Source organism: Zea mays, chromosome 3 (genome assembly GCF_902167145.1).
Source record: "Zea mays cultivar B73 chromosome 3, Zm-B73-REFERENCE-NAM-5.0, whole genome shotgun sequence".
Classification (NCBI taxonomy): Eukaryota; Viridiplantae; Streptophyta; class Magnoliopsida; order Poales; family Poaceae; genus Zea; species Zea mays.
The window spans coordinates 160,658,559-160,680,761 of NC_050098.1; the positions used below are offsets into that span (position 1 = coordinate 160,658,559).

The window sequence follows — 22,203 nt, forward strand, 5'->3', positions numbered from 1 at the left end:
ACTAAGTCAAGGATCGGTCCATTCGAGGGACGCGATCACGCCTCGCCCGAGCCCAGCCTCGGGCAAGGGCAGCCGACCCCGGAGGATTTACGTCTCGCCCGAGGACCCCCTCCAGCAACGGACACACCTTTGGCTCGCTCGAGGCCCAGTCTTCGCCAAGAAGCAACCTTGGCCAAATCGCCACGCCAACCGACCAAATCGCAGGGGCATTTAATGCAAAGGTGGCCTGACACCTTTATCCTGACGCACGCCCCCAGTCGACAGAGCCGAAGTGACCGTAGTCACTTCGCCGCTCCACTGACCGGTCTGACAAGAGGACAGCGCCGCCTGCGCCGCTCCGACTGCTGTGCCACTCGGTAGAGTGAGGCTGATAGCAGCCAAGTCCGACCTCAGGCACCATAGGAAACTTCGCTTCGCCCGACCCCAGGGCTCGGACTCGGGCTCAGCCCCAGAAGACAGCGAACTCCGCTCCGCCCGACCCTAGGGCTCGGACTCGGGCTCAGCCCCGGAAGACGGCGAACTCCGCTCCGCCCGACCCCAGGGCTCGAACTCGGGCTCAGCCCCGGAAGACGACGAACTCCGCTCCGCCCGACCCCAGGGCTCAGACTTGGGCTCAGCCCCGAAAGACGACGAACTCCGCCTCGCTTGACCCCAGGGCTCGGACTCGGGCTCAGTCCCGGAAGACGACGAACTCCGCTTCGCCCGACCCCAGGGCTCGGACTCAGCCCTGGCCTCAGCCGACGGTCTCCGCCTCACCCGACCTAGGGGCTCGGACTCGACCTCGGCCTCGGAAGACAGACTCGACCTCGACCTCGGAGGAGCCTCCACATCGCCCAACCCAGGGCACGGACCGACCACGTCAACAGGAGGCGCCATCATTACCCTACCCCAAGCTGACTCAGGCTACGGGGAACAAGACCGGCGTCCCATCTGGCTCGCTCCGCCAGACAAGTAATGATGGCGCCCCGCACGCTCTATGACGACGGCGGCTCTCAGCCCCCTTACGGAAGAGAGAGGACGTCAGCAAGGACTCGACAGCCCTGACAGTTGTCCTTCCGCTAGGCTCCAGCGCTCCTCCGACGGCCACGACACCACACGAGCCGGGTGCCAAAACCTCTCCGGCTGCCACGATGGCATGTACTTAGGGCGCTAGCTCTCCTCCGCTAGACACGTTAGCACACTGCTACACCCCCCATTGTACACCTGGATCCTTTCCTTGCGCCTATAAAAGGAAGGACCAGGGCCCTCTTACAAAGGGTTGGCCGTGCAGGGAAGTACGGAACGGCGCTCGCGTGAGGCCGCTCGCTCCCTCTCGCGTGGACGCTTGTAACCCCCTACTGCAAGCGTACCCGACCTTGGCGCGGGACAAACACGAAGGCCGCGGGATTCCACCTCTCACGCTCGTCTCCCTCCGGCTGCTTCCCCCCTTCGCGCTCCGTCTCGCGTCGACCCATCTGGGCTGGGGCACGCGGCGATAATTTACTCATCGGTCCAGGAACCCCCCGGGTTCGAAACGCCGACAATAATATTTAGGATCTAGCAAAATTAGTTTGACAACTTTTGATTAAGAATTCATCATGTTATGGATTTCCTAAGTTCTCTGGATATTTAAAAAGATTAACAGAACTGATTAAATGGAAAACTACTTTGCACTGGGGTCCCTGGCGGATGTTTTAAGTTTTCCTCACAGATCAGTCCCTGGGCTACTATTCAAATGAGTCACTGACATTACAAAAAACCCCTCGGGTTCTTCTAATCCTAACCCGAGGTCCTTCTCCTAACTTAAACAGTAACCGCGGCGGAAGAAAGGGCGGAGGGGCTTACCAGTGGCGAGATTGCTTCGGTGAGGTGGTCGAGGACGTAGGGGAGGACTCGGGGATCACAGCGATGTGCGGGTCGCCGTCGGGGATGGTCGGAGTCGGCCGGTTCACGTGCGCAGGCGGGGATGCTCGTCGGCGGCGAGGAGTCCGGCCTGCTCACGGCGCGATAGTTCAATTGAATGGGTCAGAGAGCTGCACCAGGGAACAAGGAAGGGGTGTGCGTGAGGAATTGAAGAATGGCTCACCGGAGAGCTTGGTCCACGCGCGCAGGCGGGCGACCGAAGTCCGGTGAAGTCGATCTCGGGCTTCCGGTGAAGTCCTGCCGGGTCCGAGGGCTTGGAAAGCTTCACGGGCCACTGGCGGAGCTAGCCGAAGCACTGGCTCGACTTAGGGATGGCTGGAGTGGGCTAGCCACGGTGGCCGAAGCTCTGGCGGCGATGGCGGGCGGAAAAGAGCTCGCCGGAGCTAAGGAGGGGTGGCTGGTCGGTGATGGTGAGCGCGAGGTGAAGTGAGGCGTGCCCGGGGAGGCTTTATAGGCGCGGGCGGGCATGGCCGAGGGCAAGGGCGCACGGCGGACTTGACCGAACGCCGGGGCGAGCGCCGGCGTGCCGACCAGGGTCAAACACGTGTGCCCGTGCGTTCTGCCCAAGTTCTGGCGCGTGTGGTCGCCCATCCGAGCCTGCTCTCACCTTGGTCAGTGCACAAAACCTCTTCTCCTCCCTACAGGCTACCGATCATGTGTGGGGGTCATAGGATTTTGTCTACTGGTTGCAGAGATATGGAGCCCGGAAATCCGGTCTGTCTCCCTGCTCAAACCCGAGGCAAATCCAAGGTTTTGTCGTGTTAGGGCTCGCGTCCCAATGCCATTTTCTGGCACACGACAGAGGGGTTAGTTAGGCACATTTTTGTTAATGGGGCCATTAGGATTCGAGTTAGGGATCAAGGTGAACATGCTTGATCTTTGGCTCAAGGTCTGAAATTCAGAATTCTAAAATTCAGAATTCCCCATTAAGTCCCCACATGAGAAGCTTGCTTTGGGGTTTTATTTGAGTTATTTTGGCCAAGCTTTCTCAACCTTTCTTGTTGCTTAATGAATATACTTCAATGTTTATAATTGGCTCAAGCCATGATTTTTAAATTTTTCATACCCTTTTCCCTATTTTCTTGAATTTTGCTCATAGGGCTCACTTAGGGTTTTTATTAGGGTTGCAACATTATTACCTTTTTGAAAGACCCATTTGTTTTGATCATGATACTTTTAAGTATATGCTTGGTGGATTTGTCATTCTCAAGTCAATTTGATGCTCATGCTTAATTTGGTTCACATAAAATGATGGTTCTTGGTTTGGCACTTTGAGAGAAACCCTAGGTGACACTGGGGTGTCACACTTTCCCTCTCTCAAATGGTCCCTCGAACCGAGTGAGCTTCTCTTCTCAAATTAATTGGGAACCAAACTTCCCGCAAGGACCACCACACAATTGGTGTCTCTTGCCTTGTTTACAATTGAGATGATCGCAAGAACGAATAAGAAAAAGAAGCAATCCAAGCGCAAGAGCTCAAAAGAACACAACAAATCTCTCTCACTTAACACTAAAGCTTTTGTGGAATTGGGAGAGGATTTGATCTCTTTGGTGTGTCTTGTATTGAATGCTTAGCTCTTGTAAGTGGTTGGAAGTTGGAAAACTTGGATGACTTGAATGTGGGGTGGTTGGGGGTATTTATAACCCCAACCACCAAACTAGCCGTTTGGTGGAGGCCGCTGTCGCATGGCGCACCGGACAGTCCGGTGCGCCACCGGACACTGTCCTGTGCGCCAGCCACGTCACCTGGTCGTTGGGTTCCGACCGTTGGAGCTCTGTCTTGTGGGCCCGCCTGGCTGTCCGGTGTGCCACCCGCGTGTGCTCTGCTCCTCTGCGCGCGCTGGCGCGCATTTAATGCGTTGCAGTCGACCGTTGGCGCGAAGTAGTCGTTGCTCCGCTGGCTCACCGGACAGTCCGGTGTGCACCGGACATGTCCGATGAATTATAGCGGAGCAGATTCCCGAAGCTGGCGAGTTCAGAGTCGCTCTCCTCTGGGGCACCGGACACTGTCCGGTGGTACACCGGACAGTCCGGTGAATTATAGCGAAGCGCCTCTGAGAATTCCCGAAGGTGAAGAGTTTGGCTTGGAGTTCCCTGGTGCACCGGACACTCCGGACAGTCCGGTGCGCCAGACCAGGGCAGCCTTCGGTTATCCCTTGCTCTTTTTGTTGAACCCTTTTCTTGGTCTTTTTATTGGCTAAGTGTGAACCTTTGGCACCTGTATAACTTATAGACTAGAGCAAACTAGTTAGTCCAATTATTTGTGTTGGGCAATTCAACCACCAAAATTAATTAGGAAATAGACGTAAGCCTAATTCTCATTCAGTTATCCCTATCACTATCACTAGATAATGGACATTTAGCAATGAAATGACCGGGCTTACCACACTTGTAGCACACCTTCTTGGAACGGGGCTTGCAATCTTTCCCCTTCCTTTGTTTGAGGATTTGACGGAAGCTCTTGATGATGAGCGCCATCTTCTCATTGTCGAGCTTGGAGGCGTCGATGGGGATTCTACTTGGAGTAGAATCGTCTTTCTTCTCCTCCGTTGCTTTGAATGCAACGGGTTGTGCTTCGGGCGTGGAGGAGTCGCCTTGCTCAATGATCTTTTTGGAGCCTTTGATCATTAGCTCAAAACTCACAAATTTACTTATGACCTCCTCGGGAGACATTAGCGTGTATCTAGGATCACCTTGAATTAATTGAACTTGCGTAGGGTTAAGGAAAACGAGGGATCTTAGAATAACCTTGACCATCTCATGGTCATCCCATTTGGTGCTCCCGAGGTTGCGCACTTGATTCACCAAGGTTTTCAAGTGGTTGTACATGGCTTGTGGGTCCTCACCTTAGTTGAGTCAGAACCGACCGAGCTCCACCTCGATCGTCTCCCGCTTGGTGATTTTAGTCACCTCATCTCCTTCGTGCGCGGTCTTGAGCACGTCCCAAATCTCCTTGGCGCTCTTTAATTCTTGCACCTTGTTATACTCCTCTCGACTTAGAGAGGCGAGGAGTATAGTGGTGGCTTGAGAGTTGAAGTGTCGGATTTGGGCGACCTCATCCGAATCATAGTCTTCATCCCCCGGTGATGGTACCTGTACTCCAATCTCAACAACATCCCAAATGCTAGTGTGGAGTGAGGTTAGATGATGCCTCATTTTATCATTCCACATATTATAATCTTCACCATCAAACATAGGCGGTTTGCCTAATGGGACAGAAAGTAATGGAGTACGTTTGGAAATGTGAGGGTAGCGTAGGGGATCTTACTAAACTTCTTGCGCTCATGGCGCTTAGAAGTTACGGACGGTGTGTCGGAGCCGGAGGTGGATGGCGACGAAGAGTCGGCCTCGTAGTAGACCACCTTCTTCATCTTCTTCTTCTTATCACCGCTCCGACGCGACTTGTCATGTGAAGGGGATCCCTTCAACTTGTTGGCGGACTCCCCGGATGGAGCCTTCCCATGGCTTGTGGCGGGTTTCTCGCCGGTCCCGATCTCCCTCTTGGCGGATGCTCCCGACATCACTTCGAGCGGTTAGGCTCTAATGAAGCACCGGGCTCTGATACCAATTGAAAGTCACCTAGAGGGGGGGTGAATAGGGCGAATCTGAAATTTATAAACTTAAGCACAACTACAAGCCGGGTTAGCGTTAGAAATATGAACGAATCCGAGAGAGAGGGTGAAAAACAAATCACAAGCAAATAAAGAGTGAGACACAAGGATTTGTTTTACCGAGGTTCGGTTCTTGCAAACCTACACCCCGTTGAGGTGGTCACAAAGACCGGGTCTCTTTCAACCCTTTCCCTCTCTCAAAAGGTCACTTAGACCGAGTGAGCTTCTCTTCTCAATCAAACGGGACACAAAGTCCCCGCAAGGACCACCACACAATTGGTGTCTCTTGCCTCGGTTACAATTGAGTTGATCACAAGAAAGAATGAGAAAAAGAAGCAATCCAAGCGCAAGAGCTCAAATGAACACAAATCACTTTCTCACAAGTCACTATTTGATTTGGAATGAACTAAGGACTTGGGAGAGGATTTGATCTCTTTGGTGTGTCTTGTATTGAATGTTATAGCTCTTGTAAGGTGTAGGAAGTTGGAAAACTTGGATGCAATTGAATGTGGGGTGGTTGGGGTATTTATAGCCCCAACCACCAAAAGTGGCCGTTGGGAGGCTGTTTGTCGCATGGCGCACCAGACAGTCCGGTGCGCCACCGGACACTGTCCGGTGCGCCAGCCACGTCAGCCGGTCGTTGGGTTCTGACCGTTGGAGCTCTGACTGGTGGGGCCTCTGGGCTGTCTGGTGGTGCACCGGACAGGTCCTGTAGACTGTCCGGTGCGCCTTCTGCGCGTGCTCTGTCCTCTGCGTGCGCGCATTAAATGCGTTGCAGTCGACCGTTGCGTGCGAAGTAGTCGTTGCTCCGCTGGCACACCGGACAGTCCGGTGTGACACCGGACACACCGGACAGTCCGGTGAATTATAGCAGAGTGGCCTCTCATTTTCCCGAAGGTAGCGAGTTCAGTGTCAAGTTCCCTGGTGCACCGGACACTGTCCGGTGCGCCAGACCAGGGTGCCTTTGGGATGTCTTTAGCTCTCTTTGGGATAGTCCGGTCTTTTTATTGGCTTGTTGTTAACCTTTGGCACCTGTAAAACTTATAGACTAGAGCAAACTAGTTAGTCCAATTATTTGTGTTGGACAATTCAACCACCAAAATCAATTTAGGAAAAGGTGTAAGCCTATTTCCCTTTCAAGGTGAAGAGACACCTTTGGTTCATAATTGCACCTTATCACACGATCCATCATCTACTAGGGTTTCCCTTCCCTCCATCCATGTTCATTGCTTGATCTATGACAGTTTAAGAGCATCATCTGCAATGGCTTACAAGTGGTGTGACCCACGCCATTCTCCATACTAGGTTTCAACATATGGAGGTTCCTGATCGCGAAGTCATGATGACCTAGAGTGTTTCTACAAAGGCCTACTCCGAATCACGAAGACTATGCCATTGTAAATCTTGAGCCTCTTCGTGACCATGCGCTTGACTTCGATGTTGTTAGTGGTATAGTGGAGGAATCCTAGGTTACTCATAAGCATGTGCCAATAAGGGAGATATAGAGGACATTCTTGGGTCAAGCTTCGATACATTTCGTTTATGCTAGGGATCAATATAATCTGATTATTTCTAGCCTGCACACTTATGATGATGTCACTTCCCCTTAAACCGGCACAATGAGGAGAGAAACACGAGGCTTTTTACTTTAACCGAGACGTTTGACTCATGTTATATGGTTTCCCTTTGGATTTTCTGACACAAGGGCAAATTGAAAAATCTATAAATAGCTTTGACCGACTTATCAATTAGGAGCTAAACTCAAGGTTCTTAAATAGACTCCTCATCCATGCTAGAGCAATTGGCATTTCAATGATACCTCAATTTATTGTGGTTTCTGAAGGAGAGTATTTTTAAGAAGACGTTGGACAATTAAATGTGAGATCATCAAGCAAGAAATGTTGGGTTTAGGGTTTAGGGTTTGGTGTTTGACGTCCATCACAAACCATGTGGACTTTGACTAGTTAATATTTTCTCAGGTGCATATAGTTCATATACACATACAAAGAAAATGATCGTGGGACAACTCTACAAGTTTGGAGCAAAACATACTTGTTGCATCTAGTAGCGCACCGGACACTATCTGGTGCCCTGGCTGGAGCATTCCACGAAATGACCGCTCTCGGGAATTCTCGGCGCTCGTCCACTAAAAATCATCGGACTGTCCGGTGAGACCTCGGAGCAACGGTCGACTCCACCAACAGTCGATTACGGGACTGCGCCCGCAGTCTGCAGCGCCAGAAGTCAGAAAACAGTCTGCGACGACAGGTCGCACCAGACTGTCCGCTGTGCCACCGGACTGTCCGGTGCACCAAAAGGACAGAAGTATTCAACGGTCAACCGCTCCAAACTCCAACGGTCGGCTGACGTGGCACGCACCAAACAGTTAACAATATTGTGTCTGGTGCACCACCGAACTGTCCGATATGTCCATCGACAGAGAATTCAGCCAACATGTAGAATAGTGGTTGGGGCTATAAATACCCCCCAACCACCACCATTCAAGCCATCCAAGCATCCCACTCTCTTCATTCAATACAAGAGCAAAGAATACACTCCAAAGACACATTCAAAGCATCAAATCCTCTCCAAGTTCCAAAATCAAGTCAAGTGATAAAAAATGTTTAGTGACTTGAGAGAGGGTGATTTGTGTTTCTTTTGTTGCTCTTGTTGATTGGTTGCTTTCTTCTTCACCTTCTAATCTTTCCAAGTGTTTTGTAAAGCAAGCAAGATACACCTAATTGTGTGGTGATCCTTGCGGGGTCTTAGTGACCCGTGTGATTAAGAAGAAGCACTCGACCAGTCTAGGTGACCGATTGAGATAGGGAAATGGTAGAAATAGACCTGACCTTTGTGGCCTCCTCAACGAGGAGTTTGTTCTTTGGAACCGAACCACAGGAAACAAATTGTCGTGTCCAGTTGTGTTGATCATCACCATTCGATTTGTTTCTTCCCTCACCCCTCTCTTTAAAGTTCTCTTGCTCACAACCTTTTGAGTTAGCTCCCAGAGTTATCTGCATTGATTGAGCAACTCATAGCAAGAAGAACTATCTTCCACACTCCGAATTAACTATTATTTATTTCTAACCCTAACCTAGGGTAAAGTGCGTGTTCAAAGTTTATAATTTTCAGGTTTCGCCTATTCACCCCTCTCTAGGCGACTTTCACCAGATATGTCATGGGCCAAATTGGAATGCTCAGAAAAATTATAATGCTTTACCTCATGCCCAAGTGGGTGGAAACAATCAGCAAGACAATGGCATTGCTCCATGAGACCTAGAGGGCTAGGGCTAGTGACTACATTTAAACACCCCCCCCCCCCCCCCCCCCCCCCGTGAAAATTCATCTTGCACAACCTGAAGAGGACCTCATGCATCCTGCCATTTTTCAAGCCGTGAATAATGCTCCGCATTATGAGCCTTCGCCTGACTTGAATGAAAATTTAGTTATTTTGGAAGAGGGTAGTTTTGATCATATCTTTGAAGAGGAAAGCCCCCAAAATGATGGCATGGAGGTTGAAATGGACCACAATATTCCTGATAATATTCCTATGTTGGAAGGTTTTCTCCCACATGAAATTCAGATGGTAGATCTAATAGAAGATGACTAGGCTCAGCTAGATAACAATCAACCTTTTGATCACGATGACAACTTAGAACTTGATATGAACCAAGGAAATATTCAGGTTTCTTTATGGTTGTACATCAGCATAATGTTTTTTCACTATACTGGTTCTAAAACCATTGGTAGATTTTTACAGGTTCCTTTTATCTAATCCTGCTAACTTCTTATGGGCTAAGAAATTGTTCTCAAGCAAAGTTCGTGACTTCCTTTATTTGAATGGGTAGCTATGTGGTTCGCCCTAATGTCGATCATGTATTCATGTCCATCAGATGTTTTTTAGAATGTCTAGAAGATCTTCAATCACCTTCGCATGCTAAGAAGACATCAAAGGTACCTCTAGTCGCATTTGGTTTATGGAGAAGTGATAGGCTAAAAATACTCTCGGTGGTTTTGAAGGAAAATCATACAAAATGGGTCTAGAACTCCTGCACTACCTATGCTAAATCCTAGGATCATTCAGAATCTGGGACACGTTTTTTGTAATCTGTCAGAGTCCTCTTTGACGAAGGATAATCTTTCTCACAATAATGATTAGTGTTCCACCAAACCTATGGCACGGAGGAAGAAAGAAACCAAGAACAAGTCTCTTTCAAATGATCCTAATGGCCAAAGTTCCAAGAAGCACAAGTTCGGGTAAATTATTCGGTGATTGATGCTGCTTGTTGGCCCCTTTTTGTGCTTTGGGACCCTTTGAATATTTTGTAACTAATGTATCTTCTTGTTTGGCGAAATACGATAATACTTTCTAGAACTACTACATATGTTGCTCTGAACGTTGTGGCAGAAAATGCCATTGGTTCCAACTTTATTTTTATATTCTATTGGATGTTATTAAATTTTTTGGGATGATGTTGGTCATCTTCATTTTGTTTACTGGTATCGTTGGTCAGATGGGATCTTATCATTAGTATACTTTACAAATATGCCTTTCTCTTTTTTATGGAGATGTCACTGGTTCCCTATTTCATAGTTCTTTTGTGGGCATATAATAAAAAAAACTTCACGCTCATTTTGAATATAAATCACTTATGTAAGATTGGAAGGTACTAAGTTGGAATGTTTGGGGATTAAACTCAGACAACTGCTAGAAAGTGGTTAGTACTAAATTTAGATGTAACGTTATTTGTCTTCAAGTGTCAAAAAGGGAGAATATGGACCTGACATACTTAAAAAAAACTTTTGTCCCACTTCTTTTGATAACTTCCACTTTAACCCATCGATAGACACTTCAAGAGGTATTGTAATTATTGGATAGGTGAACATTTTAAAGGGGAAGCTACTTTTCAAAATGAATTTATGCAATGTGTGAGATTTACGTCCCTTCACTCCAACGCCTGTTGGACACTCGGAAACATCTATGTCCCCTAAACTCAAACAGGTAAAATTCAGTTTCTAAATTGGTTGGAATCTTTTCAAATGGATGATAATGTGAATTATCTTTTGGTGGGAGATTTTAATCTTATTAGAACGCCTTCAAATCGTAATAAGCATGGTGACAATATTTATGTCATGATTAGATTCAACACAATCGTAAGCAATTTAGCTCTAGAAGAATTGCCGCTTAAAGAAAATAAATACACTTGGCCAAACAATCAGAGCTCTTCTCTTTTAGACGCATCGACAAAAAAATTTAGGTTTGAAAATTATTAGATGTAAAATCGGTATGGGAGCAATAAGTTCTACATGTTGACCCTACCAAAAGGATTGTGGCTAAGTACAAGATTATGAGGAAATGTCTTAAAGCATGGGAAAATAACCTTTCTTCATTGGTTACTCTTATATTCCACAATAGCTCTATCTTGCTTTTCCTAGACACTCAAGAAGAATTATGTGACCTTTCTCTTTAGAGTCGAAATTTAGAGAGCTAGTCATATATAACTTGGAGAGGTTACTTAAGCGGCATAATGGTTATTGGAGGCAAAGAGGCAGAATTAAATGGACCGCTTCGGGTGATGAGAATACCAAGTTTTTTCATGTTGATGCCGAGAACAAGAGCGCAAAAAGGGTTTTCAAAACCGTGTCCAGCATTTCACTCATGTCACCTAAAACACTGTTTTTGCATTGTTTTTTCAAAACGTAATGTTGGAGGCGTTACCTAAGGGTGAAAATGTAGTTCCTGAGATTTAGATTGTACAATAAACACATCATGGCAGATTTCAAGCAATAAACAAATGCACATCAAACGTGTCATTATTGTCACTGCGGCTATATCCAACGAATAGGGTCGAGTACACAAACTATGTACAGTTGTTGCAGAGAGAGAACAGCATCAACTCTTGTTCTTCAGAGATTGTGTGTGCAGTGATACAGAGGGTGGTGCAAAACTTGTATTGCCAATAAACCAGTAGAGAACCCACTTCAGATTGCACAGCATGTACTTTAGAGCCTTGGTCCAGTTTTCATTCTTATTGAAACTAAGGACGATCGTGTGGCTCCCTACTTTGTCACCATCAATCCTGTGAAATGAAGTGACCCTAATTAGCAACAATGCAAGTATCATGGAATGCATCAATACGTGATCCAATTTCCTTATCTACCATTACCATAACACAGCTCTTGCATGTATTCAGCAACAATTACGACAGCAACCAACAAAAGAAAGGTTCAAAAGCCACAAAAACAATTTATGGTGCTTGCAACTAAACCTGATGAACTTAACAAATTTCACCCCTGATCAAATATCCGTAGTCCAAATATTCTTTAAGAGTGATTGCAAATGAAAACTAGGTCAGAAGCATAAACATGTAATTCAAATGCCCGTAACATAGCTACTGAACCAAGAACCTCCCCAGTTCAATGTCCAGTTTAGTCTCAATAACTATGGCATGAATGACAAGACTAGCCAGGGCACATAAACATGAGGATTATGAAACAAATAGATTTGCAAAAACTCTTACTTGTAGGGAAGCTTCAGTGATTTTTCAGGGGGAACATTGTTCTGCTTATCCAAACTTATGGCAAACTCAGCAAACTCTTGCAGGCAAGTAAGAAACCATGTCATGGCTTTGTCAAATCGGGTGCTCCAGAACAAATTCACGGGACCAAACCTGAACATCAACAGTGTGTCTTATTAACATCCCAAGCATGATTAAGTTGCACTGCCTGGTACAGTGCTAAGGCAAAAAAGTTTGCAAATGAAAATTATAGACTCAACCTAAGAAAGTGAGGACTACTAAACTATAGACCATCATCTCAGAGAGAAATAGAAGTACATTTGCTTGCAGAAAGCTTACAGTTCATATGTGTTATTCTGGATGTCTGTGACTCTTGGATAGCTTCCCATAGGGTGAATCTTGATCCGGTATCTAGGAAAATTTTCAGGAACTCATTGCAACATTTCTTTTAATAATAATTCTTAAAATTTACAATTTAGGCACTTCAATAATTTAAAATTGTAAGTAGCAATATGCACTTAGAATGAACGTTATAGCTGCAGAGAGAAAACAAAAGGATACTGGAATTTTGGGGTGAAATACTGAGCCATGGTATGCAACAGCAGTGCAGCCTGACCCCATGCAGCATTTATCTCATCCCACTCAACCTGTACATTATTATCAGAAGCGCCGAGTATAGTGACACAAAGTTGTATCTATGCGTTTTGCAATCAGTATAATTACCTCTACATTAGAAAGACGTCCTAGGCGAAAGTTATTTATTGTTCCGATTACTCCATCATGTGATATATAGAATGCATCATTGAGAACATTAGTACGCTTCAACAGTTCCAAATGAACCTGAGAAACTTCTATCTTGGCAAAAACTGCATCTCTTTCTTCCTGAAAAGTGTGATATTTTTAATATACCAAAATGAATAGCACAGAAAATAGTGGCAAACTATTAAAGTGTAAGAAAATATTGCATATAGATAACTAAAATTTGTGATAGTATATCCAAACATCAAGGCAGTTTGAAAACAACAACACAGACAACATGCATGTTACATAAACTTTATTAGCTTTCTGTCAGCAATTCTTGATGCGAAATAAATACATGATCACAAAATCAACAACAGACTCAATTAATATTGTTTTAGTTATTAGCAGGGAACTGATATGGAACAAAATACATGTCTGTTTGAAAACATATACAAGCTAGAGGTGCAGCAAGAACACAAGTTCAAAGGCCCTGTTTGGATCCAAGGGCTAGAGCTAGTTTGGGCTAGTTTGTGCCAAACTAGCCCAAAAGTAGCCAAACAGGAGGGCTAGAGCCAGTTTTTTGCAACTAGCCCACCCCAAAAAACTCTCCCCACCAAGGGGTGATTATTGGGGCTAGTTTGTTGGAAGGCCCACCAAAATCCTTTTTTCTCTCTTATCCTTCCGCACGGGATCCGCACGTTCCTGGGTCCGTTTCTTTTCTTCGATACGCAGGGAAGGACCGGCGCCGCCGTCCTCGAACCGAAGAAACGCCGCCGTCCTCGAGCAGGTCAGCCGTCGCCTCCCTCCGTTCCCTCAGCCTCCTCCTCCCTCTTTTCTTGATCCATGGAAAGGTAGTGGAGGGGCACGGCTGGCCACATTGGAAAGAACAGGAAAACAACGGATTTGTTTTGTCTAATTTCTTATTGAATGCATTTTCGACTATTGTAATTTACTAATTTATTGTGATTTGGATGTTTGATTTGTGAAAATAAATTTATTTGTGTTATTTGTGTGTGGGAGAAGCCACACAAGAGTTTGCCACACTAAATCCGGATAAGGAAAGGTTTAAACGAGACAAATGATTATAAAATAGCATTTATTGTAAACTAGCCCTTGGATCCAAACACGTAGAGAGCTAGAGCTAGTTTGGGCTAGAGTTAGAGCTAGAAACTAGCTCTAGCTCTAGCCGGGCTTGAAGGATCCAAACAGGGCCAAAGTATGACAACAATAAGTTGGTGCATTGTTATTCTGACAGTTAAGAATCCAACTATCCATAGGCTGGCCTGAAGTAAATTTACCTGGTGAGATGTCAACTGAAACTGAAAACTGTTGAATTCATGCCAATACCTAATTTAAAAAATGATAACATTAGTTTTGCATGAAAGATATTTCAAGCATTATAAATAGCAGGAGCCAAACAAAATATGCAGATGGTGTTAATATTTTGTATAATGTTGTACATAAACCATGATTCTGTGATAGTATTTCCCAGTAACTCCAAGTGCATAAAAATGATACAAATGATAAACAGCACAACTGTAACAGGAGATGCCTGAAACAACAATGGCAAGGAGAAAACATACTAACCGCTCTTCCAATTCCTCAAATTGTTTAGACTTTATTTCAAGATTTTCCATCTCAGATCTAACTTCTGAATATTGTTTTTCAGCTTCTTCAATAGCAGCTTTAAGTTTCTTTTCCTCTTCCTCAATCTGAATTTGCAGAACACGCAAATAAATAAAACGTAAGAGGTTACACAGAAAAACCAATCAGTATTTCTTGTATCGTTTGCAACAAAGTCAATAATATGCACTTGTTCAATCTACAAATTATGTGTCATGGTTAAGTTGCATTTATAGTTTACAGCTTATGCCTGATCATTTCACAATATTTTTGAAAGATGCTTAAGCACTAATATATATTTAAACCACAATATAAGTATTCAGATTGTGCAGCTTGATATAATCTAACAAGTTTCATAGTCAAAGGGATCAGCACTTATATGTAGTGGGAGGTCTGCATCAAGCGTAGCAATTAAACAGTAAATTTTCCATCTTCTAACCTCAATAACTAATCAGTCGTCAAGCCACACATATTTCAATAGGAACAGTCACCTTTTGTTTCTCCTTTTGAAAATCTGTTTCACTGAGGATGTTGTAAGGTTCCTGCTCCAAACGTTGAAGACAAGCCTCATAAGCTTTAATATCAGCATTAACATCTTCAATCTCCTTATCCATCTTATCAGAAAGAACCCTCATACATTCCAGACAAAGTGGCTGTTCAACCTGCACAGGCAATTAGAAAAGCAGAAATGCATCACTGTTAATCTATATGTAACACTATAATGTTATTTACACTTGGAAAAAAAAACTCGACAGCCCTCGGGCATTGTATTAAGAAGAAGACCTTCTCACACAGGTCGAGAAAACCCCCGAACCCCTGCCCCACCCATACACAGCGACATCGAAGCCCATGTGAGAACGACCACGACCGGGGCTGAGCCTTAGACCTGTGCTTTGGCGTGGGACAGACGAGGGGATTTTTTTTAACCACAGCCTGAAATTCGCTCCCACGGGGAGTCGAACCCAGGACCTGAGGAGTGCTACTCAAACCACCTAACCAACTCAGCTAGAGGCCCTTTCGCTATTTACACTTGGAAAGAAAAAAAACATGCATATTTGGTGCAATAACAGCTAAGGCACTGAAGATAAAAGAGGAAACATTAAAGACAGCAAATAAAATCCATGCATGCTCACACAACTAGTACATGCACATAGCCAGCAATCAATCGTACCTGAGTTTGCGAGCTAGCAATCTCAAAGGCCCTTTTCAGCACAGTAACACTAGAGTGAAACCCAGAATTGTTTCCCAGCGAGGGGCTACTGGAGATTACACCTGATGGTGTGAGCTGTGCACCACCTTCAGAGGCAGATGTCCTGTATATGGAAGCGGCAGGAGGTGGAAGCACTATATATGACCCCTCTATCGCTCTTGTTGATTGGCTGGGATCAGCATGTGCCGCTGCTGCACTTGGTGGGCGTGGAGGAATTCTAGGACCCTGAGATTTGTTCTGTCTAGATAGCACAACATAAGAGTTGTCCATCTTGCTTGCACCCATAACACTGCCCTGAACAGAAGATGCATGATTACCTGCATACATTGAATGGCATACCAGATAAGTGCCAACAGTACCACAAACTTGCATCTCGGAGAGGCTCAGTTGATAGTGCTTGTGTGACAAAAAAATAAAACGGTCGAAAGAAGCAAGGCAAATAGCCGCACACTAATCCTGGTCCTGACACCACAAACGCAATAGAACAATTTAATTGTTGAACCTCGTTGGCAACTAGAAGCATGAAGTAACTCCAGCTTCTAGCATAAATGGAACTAATAATTTGGAAAAGCTGGCAACATGACGGACATAGCATTTTTTCAGTTGTAACGCTACAGACGTGCATAATCAAAGTGCCAAGAGAAGAATATTTTGCATGGTCTAAGTCTGGCAAAGAAACTTGGACGAGAAGAGTGGCTCAAACTGGTGGAACACCACGGTTACAACAGTACTCCCTCTGTCAACAAAAAAATAAAATATACAATTCTAAGTTTGAACCAAGTCAAATTTCATTAAGTTTGACTATATTTATACAAAATGGTACGATCACTTAGGTTTCCTATAAAAGATATATTCCATGAATGATATAATGGTACTTATTTGGTATCATGAATGTTACTATATTTTTACAAATTTAGCTAACCTTAAAATTGTTTGACTTCTCAAAGAGCAAGAACCAAGAAAAATAGATTTCTACTTAAGTTAGAGTTTTTAACCTTTGACCGAATTTATAGTCAAGATTTATGACATCAAATTAGTATCATTACATACATCGTATAATATATTTTCATAATATCACATTTTATGTCATATATGGTGTTAGTGTTCCCCTATAAAGTTAGTTTTACTTGGATTCCAGGAATTGATTTATTCGGGGAATGGAGGAGAATATAGTAGATAGATAAAACAAAGGGAGAGACAGGAGGGAAGGGAGGGTGGAGGGGGAGGTCAGGTACCGGGCGCGGCGTGTGCGGGCAGTCTGTCGGCGTAGGACTCGACCCCGACGACGACGAGGGCGCGGCGGCACTCCTGGCACCTGAACCGCGGCAGAGAGGGGTCCACCGCGCCGCCCTTGCCGCTGGCGCCGGCCGGGGGCTTCATGACGCCCCCCGCTTTTCGGCTCCGGGGCGCGCGCTCTGATGCCGGCGGATCGTCCTCGGCCGGCGAGAGGTGGGGGAGGCCGGATCGTGGAGGTCTGGAGGAGGAGATGGAGTGTCCCCGCAGGCACGCAGCAGCGAGACGGGGAGATTTTATTTCCCCTCTTTCTCGCTGTTTTCTCGGTGTTGTTGTTATTACTACGGTTTACTATTTTTAATTTGATTTTATTTGAGGATAAAATCGTGTTACTACACTACTACGTGGTGCCTGCGGCCTGCCTGTGCGTGCGCGGCGGATATTGGGCTGGGCCTAAGCGTGGGCTCGTTACAGTCATAGATATTTTTCCGTTAGTACCTGGGCCGTGGGATTCTTTTTCATGCGACTTTGAGCTGCTTGAGAGGCTCTAACATAGTAACAATACTATTCATTTTCGAAGACCCGTTTCATCATTTGTTTAACGACCTAAAAATGCGTCTTCTATTTTGCTTACCGTTAGCTCCAACAACAATACGCATTCAGACATTCATATCAATAATACATTTTTTTTCTTTCTGTCACACCAACCTTGGCCCACTCTCTCTATTCTCTCACTCTGACCACACACAATGTTCTAGAGAGAGAGAAACCATATTTAAATCTAGTTTGGAAAGAGGGGAACCAAACCAAACTCAGAGAGGGAAAACCTGTCAACATAACTAAATGTCTTATATTCAAATTATATCACTAAAATTGCTCAAGCTGGAAAAAGAAAGGAAACCTAATAAGATTTGAGTTTGGTCTTTGGGCCATCTGTTGAGAGGTATAGGCCTTGTTTGGATCCAAGGGCTAGAGCTAGTTTGGGCTAGTTTGTGCCAAACTAGCCTAAAAGTAGCCAAACAGGAGGGCTAGAGCCAGTTTTTTGCAACTAGCCCACCCCAAAAAACTCTCCCCACCAAGGGGTGATTATTGGGGCTAGTTTGTTGAAAGGCCCACCAAAATCCTTTTTTCTCTCTTATCCTTCCGCACGGGATCCGCACGTTCCTGGGTCCGTTTCTTTTCTTCGATACGCAGGAAAGGACCGGCGCTGCCGTCCTCGAACCGAAGAAACGCCGCCGTCCTCGAGCAGGTCAGCCGTCGCCTCCCTCCGTTCCCTCAGCCTCCTCCTCCCTCTTTTCTTGATGCATGGCCGGTGGGGGTGGGATTCCGCGCCGCGACCTGGCTGGGGGAGCCGCGCCGCCAGCCATGGCTGGGGATGGACGCGCCGCCCGCCCTGGCTGGGGCCCGGCGCCTCCCTGGTTGAGTGTCGACACTGAAAGGGAATTAGGCTTACACCTAGTTCCTATATAATTTTGGTGGTTGAATTGCCCAACACAAATAATTGGACTAACTAGTTTGCCCAAGTGTATAGATTATACAGGTGTAAAAGGTTCACACTCAGCCAATAAAAAGACCAAGTTTTGGATTCAACAAAGGAGCATAGGGGCAACCGAAGGCACCCCTGAACTGGCGCACCGGACTGTCCGGTGCGCCACCGGACATGTCCGGTGCACCAGGGGAACTCAGACTCAAACTCTCCATCTTCGGGAATTCCCAGAGGCGACTCGGCTATAATTCACCGGACTGTCCGGTGTACACCGGACAGTGTCCGGTGCGCCAAGGGAGGTCGGCCTCAGGAACTCGCCAGCTTCGGGAAACTCCAACGGCTAGTCCACTATAATTCACCGGACTGTCCGGTGTGCACCGGACTGTCCGGTGCGACTCCGGAGCAACGGCTATCTCCGCGCCAACGGCTCTCTGCAGGGCAATAAATGCGCGCGCAGCGCGCACAGGAGTCAGAATCGCCCATGCTGGCACACCGGATAGCAAACAGTACATGTCCGGTGTGCACCGGACACCCTGGAGGGCCCACAAGTCAGAAGCTCCAACGGTCAGAATCCAACGGCAGTGATGACGTGGCAGGGGGCACCGGACTGTCCGGTGTGCACCGGACTGTCCGGTGCGCCATCGAACAGACAGCCTTCCAACGGCCACTTTTGGTGGTTGGGGCTATAAATACCCCAACCACCCCACCATTCATTGCATCCAAGTTTTCCACTTCTCAACCACTTACAAGAGCTAGGCATTCAATTCTAGACACACCCAAAGTGATCAAATCCTCTCCAATTCAACACAAAGCCCTAGTGACTAGTGAGAGTGATTTGCCGTGTTCATTTGAGCTCTTGCGCTTGGATTGCTTTCTCTCTTTCATTCTTTCTTGTGTTCAACACTCACTTGTAACCAAGGCAAGAGACACCAATTGTGTGGTGGTCCTTGCGGGGAGGTTTTGCTCCTGGTTGATTTGAGAAGAGAAAGCTCACTCGGTCGGAGGGACCGTTTGAGAGAGGGAAAGGGTTGAAAAAGACCCGGCCTTTGTGGCCTCCTCAACGGGGAGTAGGTTTGAGAGAACCGAACCTCGGTAAAACAAATCCTAGTGTCTCACTTCATTATTTGCTTGCGATTTGTTTTCACGCCCTCTCTCGGACTCGATTATATTTCTAACGCTAACCCGGCTTGTAGTTGTGTTTATATTTGTAAATTTTAGTTTCGCCCTATTCACCCCCCTCTAGGCGACTTTCAGACACGCCGCTGTGGCTTGGGGTCGACGCAGGCTAGCGGCAGGGCGCCGTAGAGAGGAGCCAGGGCGCGCGAGCATGGGGGCAGGGCGCCGCGGCCATGGCGAGCTGCCTGCCTGTCTTGCCGTCCATGGAAAGGTAGTGGAGCTGCCTGCCTTGCCTTGTCGTACAAGAGTTTGCCACGCTAAATCCGGATAAGGAAAAGTTTAAATGAGACAAATGATTATAAAATATCATTTATTGTAAACTAGCCCTTGGATCCAAACACGTAGAGGGCTAGAGCTAGTTTGGGCTAGAGTTAGAGCTAGAAACTAGCTCTAGCTCTAGCTCTAGCCGGGCTTGAAGGATCCAAACAGGGCTATAGATGTACAGGAAGCCTGAAGTCCGAAAGGTGTCTTTACCGTGCTCATCATCAAGTAGGAGTTAGCTTCAAATGGACGGTTTTCTTTTCATTTTATTTTTTTTACTTGGAGGGGTGGGTAGCTACCATATTTGATCTGAGCGCATGGATGATGGCTACTATCACAAGTGTAGGGCTCGCGTGACTATATGTATAGATGGCTAAGTGGATCGTGTTAAATAGGCCGACACTAAACACACCACGGACATAATTTATATAATGTCAGTGCAAGCACGACACAGGTTTAGTGTCGTGCTTAGGCCTCCACTCCGGCACGATATGCTAGCACGAGCACGGCACGATTATATGGTTGACACGATTAGACACGGGTTAGACCAACTGATAGTCTGTAGATATGATTGTGATATTTACTTGTGATTGTGAACTATGATTTATTATGCTTTTTAGCATAATAAATTCACTTGATAATGGTATACATATTCAAGTTCTAAAATTGTACATATAATCTTAAAGATCGTCTATGTTTTTTAAGCTCTAAAAGTAAAATAATGTCTGGGCTAACACAAGCACTTTTAGGTGTTAGTGTCATAGTGCCGGCACGGCACAATTAAACACTATAGTGTAGTGTCTGGACAGATGACTGGACACTAGTGCCGACACAACACGATTAATAATAGTGTCTATATTAATCGTGTCTAACAGTGCCATGTCTAATAGTGCTAACGTTATTGCCATGTCGGACGGCTCGTTTGACAATCTATACTCGTGAGCATGAGCGATTGGACCAAGTGGCATCGACAGTATACCAGTACGACTGCTATCGCCTGTCGCAGAGAAGACACCCTCCACTCCATCTCCATGAGACTATCCGCAACCGTTACCCTTAAATTTTTCCCCATATATCACTTTTCCCCCTATTTTCTCCCCTATTTTTTCATCTCCTGCAACGGTTCCCCCTAAATACTCCCCTATACCCCACTACAACTATAAAATATCATTTTTTTATATCAACTATCAATTTTTTATCTACTAACAATTACTCGTGGACCCACAGCACAGTGTTTAGGGTGATGAACAGTGACACGCTAGATCTGGGGGGAGAGAGAAGAGGGCCGACGCGTAGGGGACGCTGTAGGGGGCACCGCTGCGGCCGTAGGGTGCCCCCTACAGGCGGCATGCAAGGGGAGGGGGATGGCTGGCGGTAACCGCTGCGCACAGCCTGAGACCATGAGACAGAACCGGAACAGAACACTGTACGTACGGACACGGTCATTGCACTGCTCCGGCAGCTGGAGCAGCACAGCTGCTCGGCACCAGTGACACAGTCCACACTCCACAGCTCCGGTTGTCGAGAGAAGGAAGACCAGTTGCCACAACACCTTTTGTCGACACCGTACGTACGATGATACAAATACACGAAACTTTTGCCTCGTCGGTCGCGTTCTCTAAATCCTATTCTGGTTTAGCCTGACCTCACAAACCAAAGGGACAAAAAAACGGTGTCTGCTGGTATTTTAAGACCCGGGGCGGCAACCATCGATGCGTTGGAAAGGCCATCAGAACATTCGAAACCAAACAGTATTGTTTAACATGAGTAAGTGCACATCCACATCAGAAAAAAAAAGAGAGAAAATAAAACAAATTACCACGTCACGCCTTCCACGATCAGACAGACGACTGGTTCCACGCATCATTCATCAAGCAGCGTGGATGAGAATGACAGCGTCTGCTACCCTCATCAACACGCCAAATAAAATGTGGCCAGGGTAGATAGAACCAATGAGGTCACTAGCAACCACAGCCACCAGGGGAAAAAAAGATGAGCTACTATTTTTCCCCCTTTTTGAAGTAAAAAAATGGACTGCTACATAATAAATGGAGCAACAGAAATCTGTGTTAGGGTACTGGGTACTGTAACATTTCAGCGTAGGACAATGCTGATGTAGTGGTGCTAGGGTAAAATACTACTACCATGGACCACCACCCATTGACAGCAAACCATGTGCCCCTGACGATATCAAAGTACTACCACCACACATCATGTTTCGGTTTCATGAGAGGCTGAGCAAGACCTACTAACAGGTACCAAACAGAAGCATGGTTTGCATCCCACTTGTAAGGAACAGCATCTCATAAATGGATGTGGCAAGGACCCCAAAAAAAACATGTGTGGACATGAACGAAATACACGCAAAGAACCAACGAAATGCAGACAGCATGAGATTCTATTCAGAGTGGCACTTGCAGTTGCGATAAGCAAGCTCGCCACA

At 46.2% G+C, this 22,203-nt stretch overlaps 1 protein-coding gene across 1 annotated transcript; it reads right to left on the reverse strand.

Moving 5' to 3' along the window:
- Positions 1 to 11,232: 11,232 nt before the first annotated feature.
- Positions 11,233 to 17,023, reverse strand: LOC732797 (beclin 1 protein). Its single transcript, NM_001112413.1, is given in 10 exon segments — positions 11,233 to 11,592; positions 12,034 to 12,183; positions 12,370 to 12,441; positions 12,592 to 12,677; positions 12,754 to 12,912; positions 14,070 to 14,118; positions 14,359 to 14,483; positions 14,886 to 15,056; positions 15,566 to 15,921; positions 16,840 to 17,023. Coding segments are annotated over 10 exon segments (1,500 nt in total). The 5' UTR covers positions 16,985 to 17,023; the 3' UTR covers positions 11,233 to 11,405.
- Positions 17,024 to 22,203: the final 5,180 nt, after the last annotated feature.